General features: G+C 44.6%; 1 protein-coding gene across 2 annotated transcripts in view; it reads left to right on the top strand.

The window, feature by feature from the left end:
- LOC121554402 (chromodomain-helicase-DNA-binding protein 3) overlaps positions 1–16,240 on the top strand; it is a 50,319-nt gene extending 34,079 nt beyond the window's left edge. For both annotated transcript variants that reach the window (XM_045211907.1, XM_041867977.2), the window contains exons 28-39: positions 120–253; positions 516–660; positions 1,841–2,039; positions 3,111–3,217; positions 3,330–3,669; positions 3,844–3,981; positions 4,607–4,715; positions 5,131–5,263; positions 9,103–9,298; positions 9,828–9,991; positions 10,120–10,246; positions 14,776–16,240. In XM_045211907.1, coding sequence (XP_045067842.1) covers positions 120–253; positions 516–660; positions 1,841–2,039; positions 3,111–3,217; positions 3,330–3,669; positions 3,844–3,981; positions 4,607–4,715; positions 5,131–5,263; positions 9,103–9,298; positions 9,828–9,991; positions 10,120–10,246; positions 14,776–15,005 — 2,022 coding nt within the window. In that variant the 3' untranslated portion in view covers positions 15,006–16,240. The remainder of the gene's footprint in view (positions 1–119; positions 254–515; positions 661–1,840; positions 2,040–3,110; positions 3,218–3,329; positions 3,670–3,843; positions 3,982–4,606; positions 4,716–5,130; positions 5,264–9,102; positions 9,299–9,827; positions 9,992–10,119; positions 10,247–14,775) is intronic.
- The last annotated feature ends 1,022 nt before the right edge of the window (positions 16,241–17,262 follow it).

Raw genomic sequence — 17,262 nt, 5'->3', positions numbered from 1 at the left:
ATGCTGTAGAGGGTCTTATGTCCTCATGTACGTTCCCTTCATCTCTGTATGTAGGCAGTATGTATGGTTATGAATGTGTTATAAAGTTCTTATGTCCTCTGTCCCCTCTACCTCTCTAGGTGTTGGGCTTCAACACGCGCCAGCGGAAAGCCTTCCTAAACGCGGTGATGCGTTGGGGCATGCCCGCCCAGGACGCCTTCTCCTGCCAGTGGCTGGTCAGAGACCTGAGGGGCAAGAGTGAGAAGGAGTTCAAGTGAGTGGAGTGGGACTGACATGGCATAGCGTCCTTATTGTTTGAGTCATAGGCAGGCTACAGTATGAGTTTACACTAAGATCTTCATGCTACAATGTTGCTGCTGGTCTGGTCCCTTTCTGTTTTCAGTTTTTCCGTTTTTATCTCTTCCCCCTCTTCCCCCTTTTTTGCTGCCTCTTTCTGCCTTGTTCTCTTTCGCTCCCTCATTTCTCTCATCTTTGGTATCACTCTATTCCCTCTCTCTTCTCTTTCTCTCTTTCAGGGCGTATGTGTCTCTGTTCATGCGTCACCTGTGTGAGCCCGTGGCCGACGGTGCTGAGACATTTGCAGACGGCGTGCCAAGGGAGGGCCTGTGCCGGCAGCCCGTGCTCACCCGCATCGGGGTCATGTCTCTGGTCAAGAAGAAGGTCAGGGGTCAAAGTGTATCTTAGAAACCACAATGCTAAGCTAACAGGCTAGCTAGCTACAAACAGTGCCTTGCAAAAGTATTCATCCCCTTGGCGTTTTTCCTATTTTGTTTCATTAAACCTGTAATTTAAATTGATTTTTATTTGGATTTCATAAAATGGACATACACAAAATAGTCCAAATTGGTGAATTGAAATGAAAAAAATATTTTTTTTCGAAAAATTATACCAAAAAAAATATGGAAAAGTGCTGCGTGCATATGTATTCACCCCCTTTGCTATGAAGCCCCTAAATAAGATCTGGTGCAACCAATTACCTTCAGAAGTCACATAATTAGTTAAATAAAGTCCATATGTGTGCAATCTAAGTGTCACATGATCTCAGTATATATACACCTGTTCTGAAAGGCCCCAGAGTCTGCAACACCACTAAGCAAGGGGCACCACCAAGCAAGCGGCACCATGAAGACAAAGGAGCTCTCCAAACAGGTCAGGGACAAAGTTGTGGAGAAGTACAGATCAGGGTTGGGTTCTAAAAAAAATATCAGAAACTTTGAACATCCCACAGAACACCATTCAATCCATTATTAAAAAATTGAAAGAATATGGCACCACAACAAACCTGCCAAGAGAGGGCCGCAAAAGGTGGCTCTACAAAGTATTGACTTTGGGGGGTGAATAGTTATGCACGCTCAAGTTTTCTGTTTTTTTGTCTTATTTCTTGTTTGTTTCACAAAACAAAATATTTTGCATCTTCAAAGTGGTAGTCATGTTGTGTAAATCAAATGATACAAACCCCCAAAAAATCCATTTTAATTCCAGGTCGTAAGGCAACAAAATGGAAAAATGCCCAGGGGGTGAATACTTTCGCAAGCCACTGTATCAACCAATAGTAATTGTCTGTTTTTTGGCAAAGCTTTAATTGATTCAGACCTGTCAGAACAGAATCAGACCAGAATCATATGAGGAAATACAGACATTGTACAGTCATTAAACTTCTTTCTTATCCACTAAGACATTTTCCCAGGCTATGACTTCCTTGTAACATAAAGATAAATCAATGACTAGACTGATAAATTAGGGTCAATTTCTTTCCAAGGGAAAGGGACTGTTGGCTAGAATAGAACAGAACAGAATAGAATACTTTATTGCTTGGTTCTGTCACCCCCCCCTTCCTCAGATCCAGGAGTTTGAGCACATCAACGGGCGGTGGAGTCTCCCAGAGATGAAGCCAGAGATGAAGCCAGAGGCCCTGAGACCAGAGGTCAGTGTGTCTTCTTCTTCCAGAGCCTCCTCCCCTGGGGGGACCATGAAGACCGCTACGCCCACCTCTGACCCCAGCTGTACCTCAGACAACACCCCCTGCACCTCCAAACCAGGTGGGTGAACAAAGACACGTGCACACACAATGACGCAGGCAGGCACGCAGCTCACAGGATACCCAGCAGAGGGCACTCAAGTCTGACTGTGATAACTGTGCGTGGAAACTACAGTAGGCTACATTCATCAATCTGACTCCATTATTATGTGAATAAATGCTACATGAAATGCATGATACGTTACAGAATAACACAGAGTAAATGACTATCACCAATAGGCTAAGACAACGTGGTTACACGTCTCTTCAGTTCAGAATAATCTCTGAGAGAAAAGGTCTGTACACACATGGAGCTTGCAAAAAAGTTATCCCAACGTAAAAATATATGAAATAAACCAAGTGTAAATATATGGCATACTGCGTACACCAGGAGATTATAGGACTGTGTCTCAATTTACCAGAGAAAACTCTGACCTTTTATCCAGGGGAAAAACAGAAAATCACCAGCAACCTAAATGAACATTACTTTGCATTCTGCTGGTGAAAAACAAAAGAACATCACACCCAGATATGAATCTAACCAACTAAATTAAATGTGAATGTTATGACCGGACAACAGGAATGTGTGTGAAAACCGGTCAAACCAACATACCATTTTCGACCCGGTCTCTGAAAATACATCAACCGGAATAAATACATTGCGATAAGACATATAAAAAGTAATCCGCTTTATAATCTCTTGGAACAAACCATACACAACAATTTAATTCACACAAACATTCACAACGTCAGTTCCAGTTTTAATCACTTTCAGCCTTGAAGGCACCAGGAGACAAATAGAATCTCCTGTAGGTCGATGTCCCTCCGAGGGCTGGGGGTGCGAGTTCAGGATGTACCGTGCTCTTTGAAGTGCGAACATATGGCCGTCTATCCGGACTATGTCATAAATTGTGATTGAATCATCACGCTGTGCTCCCACGCCAGCCAGTCACCGACGCGTCTGAATCACAGAGTCCAAGAAGGTCATCATCTCTCCCACTACGTGTGTGTGTGTGTGTGTGTGTGTGTGTCTGTGTGTGTGTGTGTGTGAGAGAGAGAGAGAGATGACCCTCTGCCTGTTTGTTGTGTTCAGCTACCCCTGCTCCCTCAGACAAACTAGAGAAGAATGGGAAAGATGGAGAGAAGGAGGGAGACAAGGGGAAGGAGGTAGAGAGCAACAACAGTGCAGACCATGAAGAGGTGAGAGATTGAATGTTATTAATTACACAGTTCACAGTCTTAATACATTCTGCTATCATAAATCTTGCTACCAATAACTGTCACTGAACATTATGTTTTGTCATGTCCCCAGCCTCTAATCCCTACCAAAGAAGCTCTACAAGAATTATCCCCTAACACAACAACAGACAAGGAAGTAAGTGCTACAAAAGAGGAGGAGGGGAAAGTTGAAGAGGAGAGTAAGGAGAAGGGGTCCTCCGGAGAAACAACTAAACAAGGGTCGGAGGTCAAAGATGAGAAACCAGGTAGTGTAACACTCTCACCTGGAGAGAAGGTGGAGGTGGAGAAGGACAACAACAAGGACAAGACGACGGACATGGAGAAGGAGAAGAGTGAGGAGGCCCCTGTCCCCACAGAAGGGACAGACCACATGGAAAAGATGGAGCGACAGCAACCCTCTGACGTGATGAAAGGTGAGTGACCTCACCTGTCTGTCTGTCTGTCCGTCCATCTGTAACTGTCTGTTAGTTAGTCAGTTAGTTAGTGACTCACTGGCTAGTCACTGGTAGATAGGGATACACTATTAGGTATATTTCAATGGCATCCACTTATCTGAATGAACTTGCTTGTGTTTTTCCTGCTCACAGAGGAAGTAAAAGGTGAGAAGGATGCTGGGAAAGAAATGGCGAAGGAGGAGGTTGCCAAAGACACCTTGCCGAAACCACCCATCACCCCCCCCGAGCGACGGCGCTTCATGTTCAACATCGCTGATGGGGGCTTCACAGGTAAATGTGCCCTATCATATGACCCCTGTCATAGCTGGTACTAACTGTGGCAGAACTCACTCTGTATTATGGGTTGTTTCAGCATTAATTCAACGTTATGTTGATGTTCCCCCACAAAGAGCTCCACACACAGTGACTTAGTACCATGGGTTGTTTTAACGTCAATGTTTTCACCACATTGTTTTGTCAGTTTCACACTCATGTCAGTATCACAGGTTGTTATTATAACATCGACACAACGTTATGTTGACGATCCCCCACAAAGAGCTCCACACGTAGTGGCGGATCACACTCAGTATCACATGTTGTTTTAAAATTGTTTTAACATTGACACAATGTTATGTTGATGTCCCTGTGTTGAGCTACATACACTGTGGAATAATACACTCAGTCCATATCACTGGTTATTACATTGACACAACATTATGTGGATGTTATAACATTGACACAACATTATGTGGATGTTATAACATTGACACAACATTATGTGGATGTTATAACATTGACACAACATTATGCTGACGTTGTCCCCCTGTGGAGCTGCACACACTGTGGCAGAACACACAGATTGTTTTAAAATGTGTATAACGTTGACCCAACATTATGCTAACGTTTCGACCTGCAGAGTTGCATACGCTGTGGCAGAATGAGGAGCGGGCGGCCATCTCCTCTGGGAAGATAAATGAGATCTGGCACCGGCGGCACGACTTCTGGCTGCTGACGGGAATCGTACTGTATCCTTGACTGTGGTTGCCGCGGAGACCGTCTTGTTGTGTTTATTTATCTATCACACTGCGGCAGTGGCTTCTTGTGAAGTCCACCCGCAGGTGCATTTGTGTAGCAGAGAAGTATTAGATTGTATCTGCAGTAATCTACACACGGAATAGAGATTGGAACCGTCCATTCTGTTCTATTTGTATGACTTTCACTAGAATGCCAAATCTCGAATCAAACCCTAGCCCACCTACCACAAGAAACGTAATAAAGATCTTAAAGGATTCAATAGGAATAAGCTTGATGATGATAGCCCTATTCATAGGCTTGGTAGAAGTTGTGCTAAAATACTTATTACTATTTACAGATTAGGTGTTGCTTTGGGATTGGCCAATGGTGTATTGAGCTGTATGACCCTTGACCCCTGCATTTTAGTCATGGCTACGCACGGTGGCAGGACATCCAGAACGATCCCCAGTTCTCCATCGTCAACGAGCCCTTCAAGTCGCAGGCCAACAAGGGCAACTTCCTTGAGATGAAGAACAAGTTCCTGGCCCGCCGCTTCAAGGTGCGACACCACATAACATGACGTGACATAACATGACATAGTATGACATAACATGACATGACATAGCGTGAAAAAACATGACATAGCATAGCAGTGTAGCATGGTATAACATTCATAGCGTAGCATAACTAGAAGGCCAGGAAACACTCAGGACCTTACACATCACATGACATACTATAACATTACCATAACATGACTATGACACAAGAAACCCAACCATGGCACAGACAAGACTGTCAGGATTCAGGACATGCTTTTCTATAATTCAATATCTATTATAAACTCGGTGGTTCTAGCCCTGAATGCTGATTGGCTGAAAGCCGTGGTATATCAGACCATATACCATGGGTATGACAAAACATTTATTTTTACTGCTCTAATTACATTGTTAACCAGTTTATAATATCAATAAGGGACCTCAGGGTTTGTGATATATGGCCAATATATCACGGCTAAGGGCTGTGTCCAGGCACTCTGCGTTGCGTTATGCATAAGGACAGCCCTTAGCCGTGGTATATTGGCCATATACCACACCCCCTCTGACCTTATTTCTTAAATAGAAAACATCTGCTTGAAGGATGTAAGAACAAGACAGACCCTATGAGAGACAGATAATGGGTTGGTATTGCTGACCGGTGCATTTGTGAAATGGCACTCATCCTGTTTTTGACTGTCTCACATGTTTCATACCCTGACCTCAACATCCGCATTCTCTCTCTCTCTCTCTCTCTCTCTCTCTCTCTCTCTCTCTCTCTCTCTCTCTCTCTGTCTCTCTCTCCTCTCTCTCTCTCTGTCTCTGTCTCTGTCTCTCTGTCTCTGTCTCTCTCTCTCTCACTGTCTCTCTCTCTCTGTCTCTCTCTCGCTGTCTCTCTCTATCTTTCAATTCAATTTCAATTTAAGGGCTTTATTGGCATGGGAAACATATGTTTACATTGCCAAAGCAAATGAAATAGATAATAAACAAAAGTGAAATAAACAATACAAAATTAACAGTAAACATTACACTCACAAAAGTTCCAAAATAGTATATGTCCATATACAGTGTTATAATGATGTGCAAATAGTTAAAGTACAAAAGGGAAAATAAATAAACATAATATAGGTTGTATTTACAATGGTGTTTGTTCTTCACTGGTTGCCCTTTTCTTGTGGCAACAGGTCACAAATCTTGCTGCTGTGATGGCACACTGTGGTATTTCACCCAATAGATATGGGAGTTTATCCAAATTGGATTTGTTTTTTAATTCTTTGTGGGTCTGTGTAATCTGAGGGAAGTATGTGTCTCTAATATGGTCATACATTTGGCAGGAAGTTAGGAAGTGCAGCTCAGTTTCCACCTCATTTTGTGGGCAGTGTGCACATAGCCTGTCTTCAGTTGAGAGCCAGGTCTGCCTACGGCGGCCTTTCTCAATAGCAAGGCTATGCTCACTGAGTCTGTACATAGTCAAAGATTTCCTTAATTTTGGGTCAGTCACAGTGGTCAGGTATTCTGCCACTGTGTACTCTCTGTTTTGGGCCAAATAGCATTCTAGTTGACTCAGTTTTTTTGTTAATTCTTTCCAATGTGTCAAGTAATTATCTTTTTGTTTTCTCATGATTTGGTTGGGTCTAATTGTGTTGCTGTCCTGGGGCTCGGTGGGGTCTGTTTGTGTTTGTGAACAGAGCCCCAGGACCAGCATGCTTAGGGGACTCTTCTCCAGGTTCGTCTCTCTGTAGGTGATGGCTTTGTTATGGAAGGTTTGGGAATCGCTTCCTTTTAGGGGGTTGTAGAATTTAAAGTCTCTTTTCTGGATTTTGATAATTAGCGGGTATCGGCCTAATTCTACTCTGCATGCATTATTTGGTGTTTTACGTTGAACACTGAGGATATTGTTGCAGAATTCTGCATGCAGAGTCTCAATTGGGTGTTTGTCCCATTTTGTGAATTCTTGGTTGGTGAGCAGACCCCAGACCTCACAACCATAAAGGGCAATGGGTTCTATAACTGATTAAAGTATTTTTAGCCAGATCCTAATTGGTATGTCGAATTTTATGTTGCTTTTGATGGCATAGAAGGGCCTTCTTGCCTTGTCTCTCAGATCGTTCACAGCTTTGTGGAAGTTACCTGTGGCGCTGATGTTTAGGCCGAAGTATGTATAGTTTTTTGTGTGCTCTAGGGCAACGGTGTCTAGATGGAATTTGTATTTATGGTCCTGGCAACTGGACCTTTTTTGGAACACCATTATTTATGTCTTACTGAGATTTACTTTCAGGGCCCAGGTCTGACAGAATCTTTCTCTCTCTCGTTCTCTCTGCCCCCGAATTGAGTAAAATCACAAATTATGGTATTGCTTAAATCACCGCTGGCTAAAATAAATCTGTAAATATGAATATAATCTCTAGAATTTCTCCAGACAGGTCATCTATCTCCCCCCCCCTCCTCCTCCTCCCATACCCACCTATACTGTATCTCTCTCCTCTCTCTTCATTTTTATCTCTAACATCTTCCTCATTACAATTCAGATCAATTAAATTCAATAGAACTGTATTGCCATGAAATGCAGTACATACTGTAGATATACATTTACATTTACATTTACGTCATTTAGCAGACGCTCTTATCCAGAGCGACTTACAAATTGGTGCATTCACCCTATAGCCAGTGGGATAACCACTTTACAATTATTTATTTTTTTTTGGGGGGGGTAGAAGGATTACTTTATCCTATCCCAGGTATTCCTTAAAGAGGTGGGGTTTCAAATGTCTCCGGAAGGTGGTGAGTGACTCCGCTGTCCTGGCGTCGTGAGGGAGCTTGTTCCACCATTGGGGTGCCAGAGCAGCGAACAGTTTTGACTGGGCTGAGCGGGAACTATGCTTCCGCAGAGGAAGGGGAGCCAGCAGGCCAGAGGTGGATGAACGCAATGCCCTCGTTTGGGTGTAGGGACTGATCAGAGCCTGAAGGTACGGAGGTGCCGTTCCCCTCACTGCTCCATAGGCAAGCACCATGGTCTTGTAACGGATGCGAGCTTCAACTGGAAGCCAGTGGAGTGTGCGGAGGAGGGGGGTGACGTGAGAGAACTTGTGAAGGTTGAACACCAGACGGGCTGCGGCATTCTGGATGAGTTGTAGGGGTTTAATGGCACAGGCAGGGAGCCCAGCCAACAGCGAGTTGCAGTAATCCAGACGGGAGATGACAAGTGCCTGGATTAGGACCTGTGCCGCTTCCTGTGTAAGGCAGGGTCGTACTCTCCGAATGTTGTAGAGCATGAACCTGCAGGATCGGGTCACCGCCTTGATGTTAGCGGAGAACGACAGGGTGTTGTCCAGGGTCACGCCAAGGCTCTTCGCACTCTGGGAGGAGGACACAACGGAGTTGTCAACCGTGATGGCGAGATCATGGAACGGGCAGTCCTTCCCCGGGAGGAAGAGCAGCTCCGTCTTGCCAGGGTTCAGCTTGAGGTGGTGATCCATCATCCATACTGATATGTCTGCCAGACATGCAGAGATGCGATTCGCCACCTGGTTATCAGAAGGGGGAAAGGAGAAGATTAGTTGTGTATCGTCAGCGTAGCAATGATAGGAGAGGCCATGTGAGGATATGACAGAGCCAAGTGACTTGGTGTATAGGGAGAAAAGGAGAGGGCCTAGAACTGAGCCCTGGGCCCATATACTATATATACTATATGTCAAGAAGCAGAAGAGTTTTATGATGATCCTTGATGAAAGAACTGACTCACCCCCTCTCACCTTGTCTCCCCCTTCCCTCCCTCTCTCCCTTCTCCCCTCCCTCTCTCCCTTCTCCCCTCCCTCTCTCCCTTCTCCCCTCCCTCTCTCCCTTCTCCCCTCCCTCTCTCCCCCAGTTATTAGAGCAGGCCCTGGTGATAGAGGAACAACTGAGACGGGCAGCCTACCTGAATATGACCCAGGACCCAGTCCACCCCGCAATGGCCCTGAACGCCCGTTTTGCCGAGGTGGAGTGTCTGGCCGAGTCGCACCAACACCTCAGCAAGGAGTCCCTGGCCGGGAATAAACCGGCCAACGCCGTGCTGCACAAGGGTGAGGGGGGTGGAGGGAGGATAGTGAGTCTGTGTGTGTGTGTGTTTGTTTGTGTCTGTACGCATTTATATCAGTGTTAAAGAAACACAGGTCCCCAGGCTATATTTTTTATTTGACCTGGATCTGTCCAGTAAGCCTCACATAGCATTTCACATATCATCATCAGGATAGAGTTACAATCTCAGTTACCGGACATTTTCTCATTCAATCTCAGAGGAGTTGGAATGTTTGTATTGTTAATTTGAAAGATCAACATACTTGGTACATTTTCAACTGTTAAATTATGTTGAAAAGGAATGTTCAATACTGGCGGACTGCAGAGTTTGCAGTCTTTTGTTCTAGTCCAGCACCAACATACCTGATTCTCTATGCACTGTGACTCATGTTCGCTATGTGTCCCACCTCTAGTGTATAATGTAGCCCAAACCCAGTGGAACTGAATAGTAGATGGTTGATGGTAGACTTAATAATAATAAATGAATAGGTGCTTGTTAACTGGAACCTGACCGTTGTGGTGTTGTAATGTCAGTGCTGAACCAGTTGGAGGAGCTGCTGAGCGACATGAAGGCTGACGTGACGCGGCTCCCCGCCACGCTGTCCCGGGTCCCGCCCATCGCCGCACGCCTGCAGATGTCAGAGAGGAGCATCCTCAGCAGGCTGGCCAGCAAGGGCACCGACACACACCCGCCCCCGGTGAGCACACATGCATGCAAGCGTACACACACACACACACACACACAACCCCAAACTGGTTAAAATACTGACTTGATTTAAGATTGATCATCAAATTAACCATCTGTCCCCCCTCCCTCTCCTTCCAGAGCATCCCCCCAGGACCCTACGCCACTCCTCAGAACTTTGGGCCCCCCTTCACCCCCACCCCCCCGGGAGTCTTACCCATGGGAGGAGCCAACTACAGCCTGATGCCTCCTGGATCCTTCGTATCAAGTCAGTGGCCCATACTGTACATATACCCATTCACTGAGAAGGGCTTTCCAAAACTACTGATGAAGGGTTCACTGTTCATAGCAGTTAGGATTGACTTTAAGTGTGGCTACTCTGCAGCAGCTGCAATGTCCTCCAAAATCATTCATTGACTGTCTGATATAGTCAGCAATTCACTAGAAAACCTTCATCAGTGGAGCTTTGGAAGAAGAATAAATGTTTGTGTGTGTGTGTGTGTGTGTGTGTGTGTGTGTGTGTGTGTGTGTGTGTGTGTGTGTGTGTGTGTGTGTATGTGTGTGTGTGTGTGTGTGTGTGCGCGTGTGTGTGTGTGTGTGTACTCGATCCAAGTAGGTGGTCTGTACAGTCCAAGTGGAGTAAACAGATCAGTTTAGCTCAATACACCCACACACATTCACACACACACACATTTCTTCTTCCAAAGAAGTATGTCACTATATTTGTGTTGATTTAGACCTAATAAGGTACAGTTCACAATGCATTGGCTTCTGGCTTTGGCAACTTTGACAGATGGGTCAAATCTGTTCCAGATATGCATGGGGAATGTACCATCTTTATATGGTTATACATTTTGTAGTGAGACATAATGTAGTGAAATATTTGCAGCTGTTGCTATATATAAATCATGATGGTGAGGTTAGTGCTTCTGTGTAGTAATCAGCAGTTCTTTCTCAAATGGCATTGTGGGATTACTCCATGTTTTATAACACCCTTCTAAGCACTTTTTATTGAAGAAAACAGATTGAGCACGCCTTACCCTCATCTGTCATGGTTTGATAAACCCTGCCAATGCGGGAGACACTTAGATCAGTGAGATCCACTTCATTTATTATTTAACCTTTATTTAACTAAGCAAGTCAGTTAAGAACAAATTCTTATTGACAATGACGGCCTACCAAAAGGCAAAAGGCCTCCTGCGGGGACGGGGGCTGGGATTTAAAAGATATATATATATATATATATATATATATATATATATATATATATATATATACAGTGGGGAAAAAAGTATTTAGTCAGCCACCAATTGTGCAAGTTCTCCCACTTAAAAAGATAAGAGAGGCCTGTAATTTTCATCATAGGTACACGTCAACTATGACAGACAAAATGAGAAAAAAAATCCAGAAAATCACATTGTAGGATTTTTAATGAATTTATTTGCAAATTATGGTGGAAAATAAGTATTTGGTCAATAACAAAAGTTTCTCAATACTTTGTTATATACCCTTTGTTGGCAATGACACAGGTCAAACGTTTTCTGTAAGTCTTCACAAGGTTTTCACACACTGTTGCTGGTATTTTGGCCCATTCCTCCATGCAGATCTCCTCTAGAGCAGTGATGTTTTGGGGCTGTCGCTGGGCAACAGGGACTTTGAACTCCCTCCAAAGATTTTCCATGGGGTTGAGATCTGGAGACTGGCTAGGCCACTCCAGAACCTTGAAATGCTTCTTACGAAGCCACTCCTTCGTTGCCCAGGCGGTGTGTTTGGGATCATTGTCATGCTGAAAGACCCAGCCACGTTTCATCTTCAATGCCCTTGCTGATGGAAGGAGGTTTTCACTCAAAATCTCACGATACCTGGCCCCATTCATTCTTTCCTTTACACGGATCAGTCGTCCTGGTCCCTTTGCAGAAAAACAGCCCCAAAGCATGATGTTTCCACCCCCATGCTTCACAGTAGGTATGGTGTTCTTTGGATGCAACTCAGCATTCTTTGTCCTCCAAACACGACGAGTTGAGTTTTTACCAAAAAGTTATATTTTGGTTTCATCTGACCATATGACATTCTCCCAATCCTCTTCTGGATCATCCAAATGCACTCTAGCAAACTTCAGATGGGCCTGGACATGTACTGGCTTAAGCAGGGGGACACGTCTGGCACTGCAGGATTTGAGTCCCTGGCGGCGTAGTGTGTTACTGATGGTAGGCTTTGTTACTTTGGTCCCGGCTCTCTGCAGGTCATTCACTAGGCCCCCCCGTGTGGTTCTGGGATTTTTGCTCACCGTTCTTGTGATCATTTTGACCCCACGGGGTGAGATCTTGCGTGGAGCCCCAGATCGAGGGAGATTATCAGTGGTCTTGTATGTCTTCCATTTCCTAATAATTGCTCCCACAGTTGATTTATTCAAACCAAGCTGCTTACCTATTGCAGATTCAGTCTTCCCAGCCTGGTGCAGGTCTACAATTTTGTTTCTGGTGTCCTTTGACAGCTCTTTGGTCTTGGCCATAGTGGAGTTTGGAGTGTGACTGTTTGAGGTTGTGGACAGGTGTCTGTTATACTGATAACAAGTTCAAACAGGTGCCATTAATACAGGTAACGAGTGGAGGACAGAGGATCCTCTTAAAGAAGAAGTTACAGGTCTGTGAGAGCCAGAAATCTTGCTTGTTTGTAGGTGACCAAATACTTATTTTCCACCATAATCTGCAAATAAATTCATTAAATATCCTACAGTGTGATTTTCAGGATTTTTTAAACTCAATTTGTCTGTCATAGTTGACGTGTACCTATGATGAAAATTACATGCCTCTCTCATCTTTTTAAGTGGGAGAACTTGCACAATTGGTGGCTGACTAAATACTTTTTTTCCCCACTGTATAGGACAAAACACACATCACGACAAGCGAGACACCACAACACTACATAAAAACCTAAGACAACAACATCTTCCTCTCTGTTGTCATTGTTGACAGATGGCCACCTGAAGTAGTCAGGTTCACAGCCAATCACAATCTCTGATGTCAGACAATTTTTTGTCACTTTGGGGCAGATCCACCAGAACTGGAATGATATCATTCTATTTCTATGGTGAATCGTAACTTCTACTTAAGTTGAACTTTCACCTAGTCATGCTTTGATGGCAATGGGAGATTTAAAATAATCGATTTAGGTGCAAGTTAGAATTATCTCCTTTATCTTTTCAACTCAATCGTTAAAAAACCTACAAACGGTTTTCATCAGATATTATGAACAAAGCTAGTAAGAATATGAATCATTCCAGTACGTTGGAACCCAACAACAATTTTGGAAGAATATCTGCAGATGTTTATTTTTTCCTCCTAAAGGTTTATTGTACTCATTAAAGTGCTTTTTAATTAAAATCTCCTAAACTCTCCACCTCAAAGGTTTGTTGGTTTATTGTCCAGCTCCTTCAGTCTTTCTTAGTCCACTTCAACTGCCAACGATGGAATTTATTTTCCCTCCAGTAGTTTGGCTACAGCAGATGTTGACCAGATACGTCTGCTCTGGGGTGTGTTTGTGTTCCAAGACGTTTTGTAATGTAATAGAGATATCTGGTGAAACCTGATACTCCCGACTGGTATTACCCTGTAATTGGCCTGACCCAGTGTTCTGTCCAGTCCAGTCTGTCTGTAGCGTGGACTCTGTCTGTATTCCAACATCTTGATTTATGTAATTGCAGAGGGACCCGTCTGTCAGAGACATAGTATTTTAGGAGATGTGCTTTTTCTGAAAATCTCATTACAGTGCAGTTTCGTACCAAGTTGCGGTGCCAATATGCAATTCAGTCTCCAGGGACTTTGTACAAAGGTATTTTAAGAGGACACCAAACCACACAGAAGTTACTTGTGTAAACTCCTTGTTGGGACTTAAACTAGAACTCTCTTAGGCCGAGCTGAATGTTGGGCTGAACGCTGGTGTTCGGAAATAGTCGCTAGATCATGCACCGTCTGTTCTCCGTGGGTGTTGAGTCTGAGTGGACCGTGCCGAGCTGAACGCTGTCTGAACGCACAGACGAACGCGCTGAACTCTCTCGCTCTATCTCTCTGGAGAGAGCTATACATATTTGGTACATGGGGGCGCATTGGGTTTGTTGTCTTGATTTGGGTTGCTGTTGTTGCTGACCCCTTTTTAGAAAGAAGGGAGGGAGAGAGAGAGGGGGGGAGAGGAGGAGAGGGGATATATGAGAGGGGGATAGAGGGAGATAGATAGAGAGGGGAGGAGAGAGAAAGAGAGAGAGAGAGTGGGAGAGGAAGAGAGTGAGGGAGAACAACTGTGAATGAAAAAAACAAGCAAACACTTGTATGACCTCATAATAACCTCCTAATGACCTCAACAGTCTGTTAACCTCATCCCAGACCTGAGTACGCAAAGCTGCTGCTGTCTCAAAATAAACAACTTCTGTCTGTCCTGCTTCTTTTCCCATCACGTAACTTGAAGCTAAATTTGGTAAACTCCAAGCAAAACGCAGTGACATATTGGACTCTCATACCAATCACTTTCTGTGCTTTTCAACAGTCCTGAAATGTGGGAACACAAAATGCATTGCCCTCTGGGAAGTGTATCCGTGGTTGTCGTTGTTTCCATGACACCTCGAGGAAGCTGGCCCTCTCAGTATTGGAGTGTTGAGGGCCAGAAGAGTGTTGTCTCTGCTACAGTACTGCCTGAACTGCCTGACTGTCACTCGCGTTGCCGTGCCATTGCCGTGGCAACCCCTACCTCTCCCTCCCAGTCCCACCCAGTCTCTACAGCTCTGCCGCTTGTCTGCCCCCACAGAAGCCCCAGAAGCCCCGGGTGGCGGCGGCGCTGGCTTCCTGAAGACTAAGGAGCACGACATCATGCAGCGGCAGCGCGTGGTCGACCTGTGGAAGGATGGCAAGTCGGAGGGGTCCATCGGGCAGGAGCTGAGGATGCCTAAGTCCACGGTGCACAGCATCATCGTCAAGTACCGCCTCAGTAACACTGTGGAGAACCTGCCCCGCAATGGACGGCCCAAGAAACCCTAAGGATGGAGGGATGGAGAGACACAGAGAAAGACATCATCCAAACTAAGGAGAGGAGAGGAGAAGAGACAGCACTTTGAAGTAAAGCATGGATGATGGATAGTGAGAGGGAGAGAGAGATAAAGAAAGAGGGAAGATGGTAGTCTTGGAGAGAGAGAGAGAGAGAGAGAGAGAGAGAGAGAGAGAGAGAGAGAGAGAGAGAGAAAGAGAGAGGGAATCCAAAAGGTACTTCTTTGAAGTAAAACATGGACAGTGCATGGTGATAGGATGTGAATTGTCTGGCCAAAAAATAGAGGGAGAAATAGGGGAGGAAAGAAGGAAAGAGGCCTGAAAGCTGACTCTGGGGAGGAAGTGTTGGCGGAGAGAAAAAGGCACTGAGAAAAAAACGAGAGCGTATGTTAATGTAATCAACAGAGAATGTAGGTATGAGCAGCTGAAAGAGAGAAGAACTCAAAGAGATGGGAGAATTGAGCTTTTTCATCCTTCCTTCCCTGTTTCAGACAAATCTACTGGCCCGTTTCTCTCCCTTCTTTCTCCTGTTCTGCTCCCGACCCCGGCCGCAATGTTTTCCCTCCGGAATCATTCTTTATCCGACGGCTGAGTGAACGAGTCTGACCCTGCCCTCCTTCATTCTTCCGCAATTCCTCTCTGAGTCCTGCACACCTCCTCATCCCCCTCTCCCTCACACACACTCACACACACACTCACAAATACTGCAGACCTCACACACAACATGACCTAAACCTATTAAGACGACTCTCTCTTTCCGTAGCTACCCTCCTCTGTTCAATACAAGATACTGGGATGCAAATGCAAGCCAAAGTGGACAATCCTGGAGTTTCTCATTTCAACAAACAACAACAAAAAGAACAAGAAAAAAGAGCGGGAGAAATGAATGACTTCTAAGTATAACACACTCCTTTCCCTGGACTTTCTCACCCCTCGGCATTCCAACCCCGAGACAACCATAAAGGAGCATAGATGTAGAGACAAAAACAACTTCCTGTTTTTATATTGTTGTCGTTGTATTGAACAAATCAACATCTGATGTTGAGAGTACAGTGCCCAATAGGAAGAGAGCTTGGTGTAGAGACATGTAATCTTTGTACTGTATTGGCCAATCATACTTACTGTAGCACCTTTATATGAGGTCACTTTATCTTGGTTGGGATGAGGATGTAGTGTACACTCTTAGAAAAAAGGGTTCCACAAGGGTTCTTCGGCTGTCCCCATAGGAGAGCCCTTTTTGGTTCCAGGTATAACCCTTTTTGGTTCCAGGTATAACCCATTTTGGTTCCAGGTATAACCCTTTTTGGTTTCAGGTAGAACCCTTTTCGGTTCCATGTAGAACCCTCTGTGGAAAGGGTTCTACATATAACCTAAAATATGTTTTACCTGGAACCAGTAAGGGTTCTTCAAAGGGTTCTCCTATGGGGACAGCCGAAGAATCCTTTTAGGTTCTAGATAGCACCTTTTGTTCTAAGATTGAAGTGTGTCTGTGTGAAAAAGTGCTCAGCTGGCATTTCCTGTACCTCAAAGCACAAAGCGTGGCTCGACTTGTTGGCCAAATTCCTTAATGGAATGACATTACAAAGAGATTAGGTTGGATCTGAAAACGGGAAAGTGATATCGTATAGGACATGCCTGTGCACAAACACATATACTCATACAGTGCATTTGGAAAGTATTCCAACCCCTTAACTTCTTCCACATTTTGTTACGTTACAGACTTATTCTAAAATTCTTAAATTGTTTTTCCCCTTCATCAATCTACACACAATACCCCATAGTGACAAGGCAAAAACAGGTTTTTATACTTTTTTGAAAATGTATTAAAAATAAAAAACGGAAATATCATATTTATAATAAGTATTCAGACCCTTTACTCAGTACTTTGTTGAAGCACCTTTGGCAGCAATTACAGACTCAAGTCTTCTTGGGTATGAGCTTGGCACACCTGTATTTGGGGAGTTTCTCCCATTCTTCTCTGCAGATCCTCTCAAGCTCTGTCAGGTTGGATGGGGAGCGTTGCTGCACAGCTATTTTTAGATCTCTCCAGGGCTCTGTCTGGGACACTCAAGGACATTCAGAGACTTGTCCCGAAGCCACTCCTGCGTTGTCTTGGCTGTGTGCTTAGGGTCGTTGTCCTGTTGGAAGGTGGACCTTCGCCCCAGTCTGAGGTCCTGAGCGCTCTGGAGCAAAGATCACTCTGTACTTTGCTCCGTTCATCTTGCCCTCGAACCTGACTAGTCTCCCAGTC

This window comes from Coregonus clupeaformis, chromosome 39, assembly GCF_020615455.1.
Source record: "Coregonus clupeaformis isolate EN_2021a chromosome 39, ASM2061545v1, whole genome shotgun sequence".
Lineage (NCBI taxonomy): Eukaryota > Metazoa > Chordata > Actinopteri > Salmoniformes > Salmonidae > Coregonus > Coregonus clupeaformis.
The sequence above is the reverse complement of the archived record's forward strand: the minus strand, read 5'-3'. Positions and strand labels throughout refer to the sequence as shown.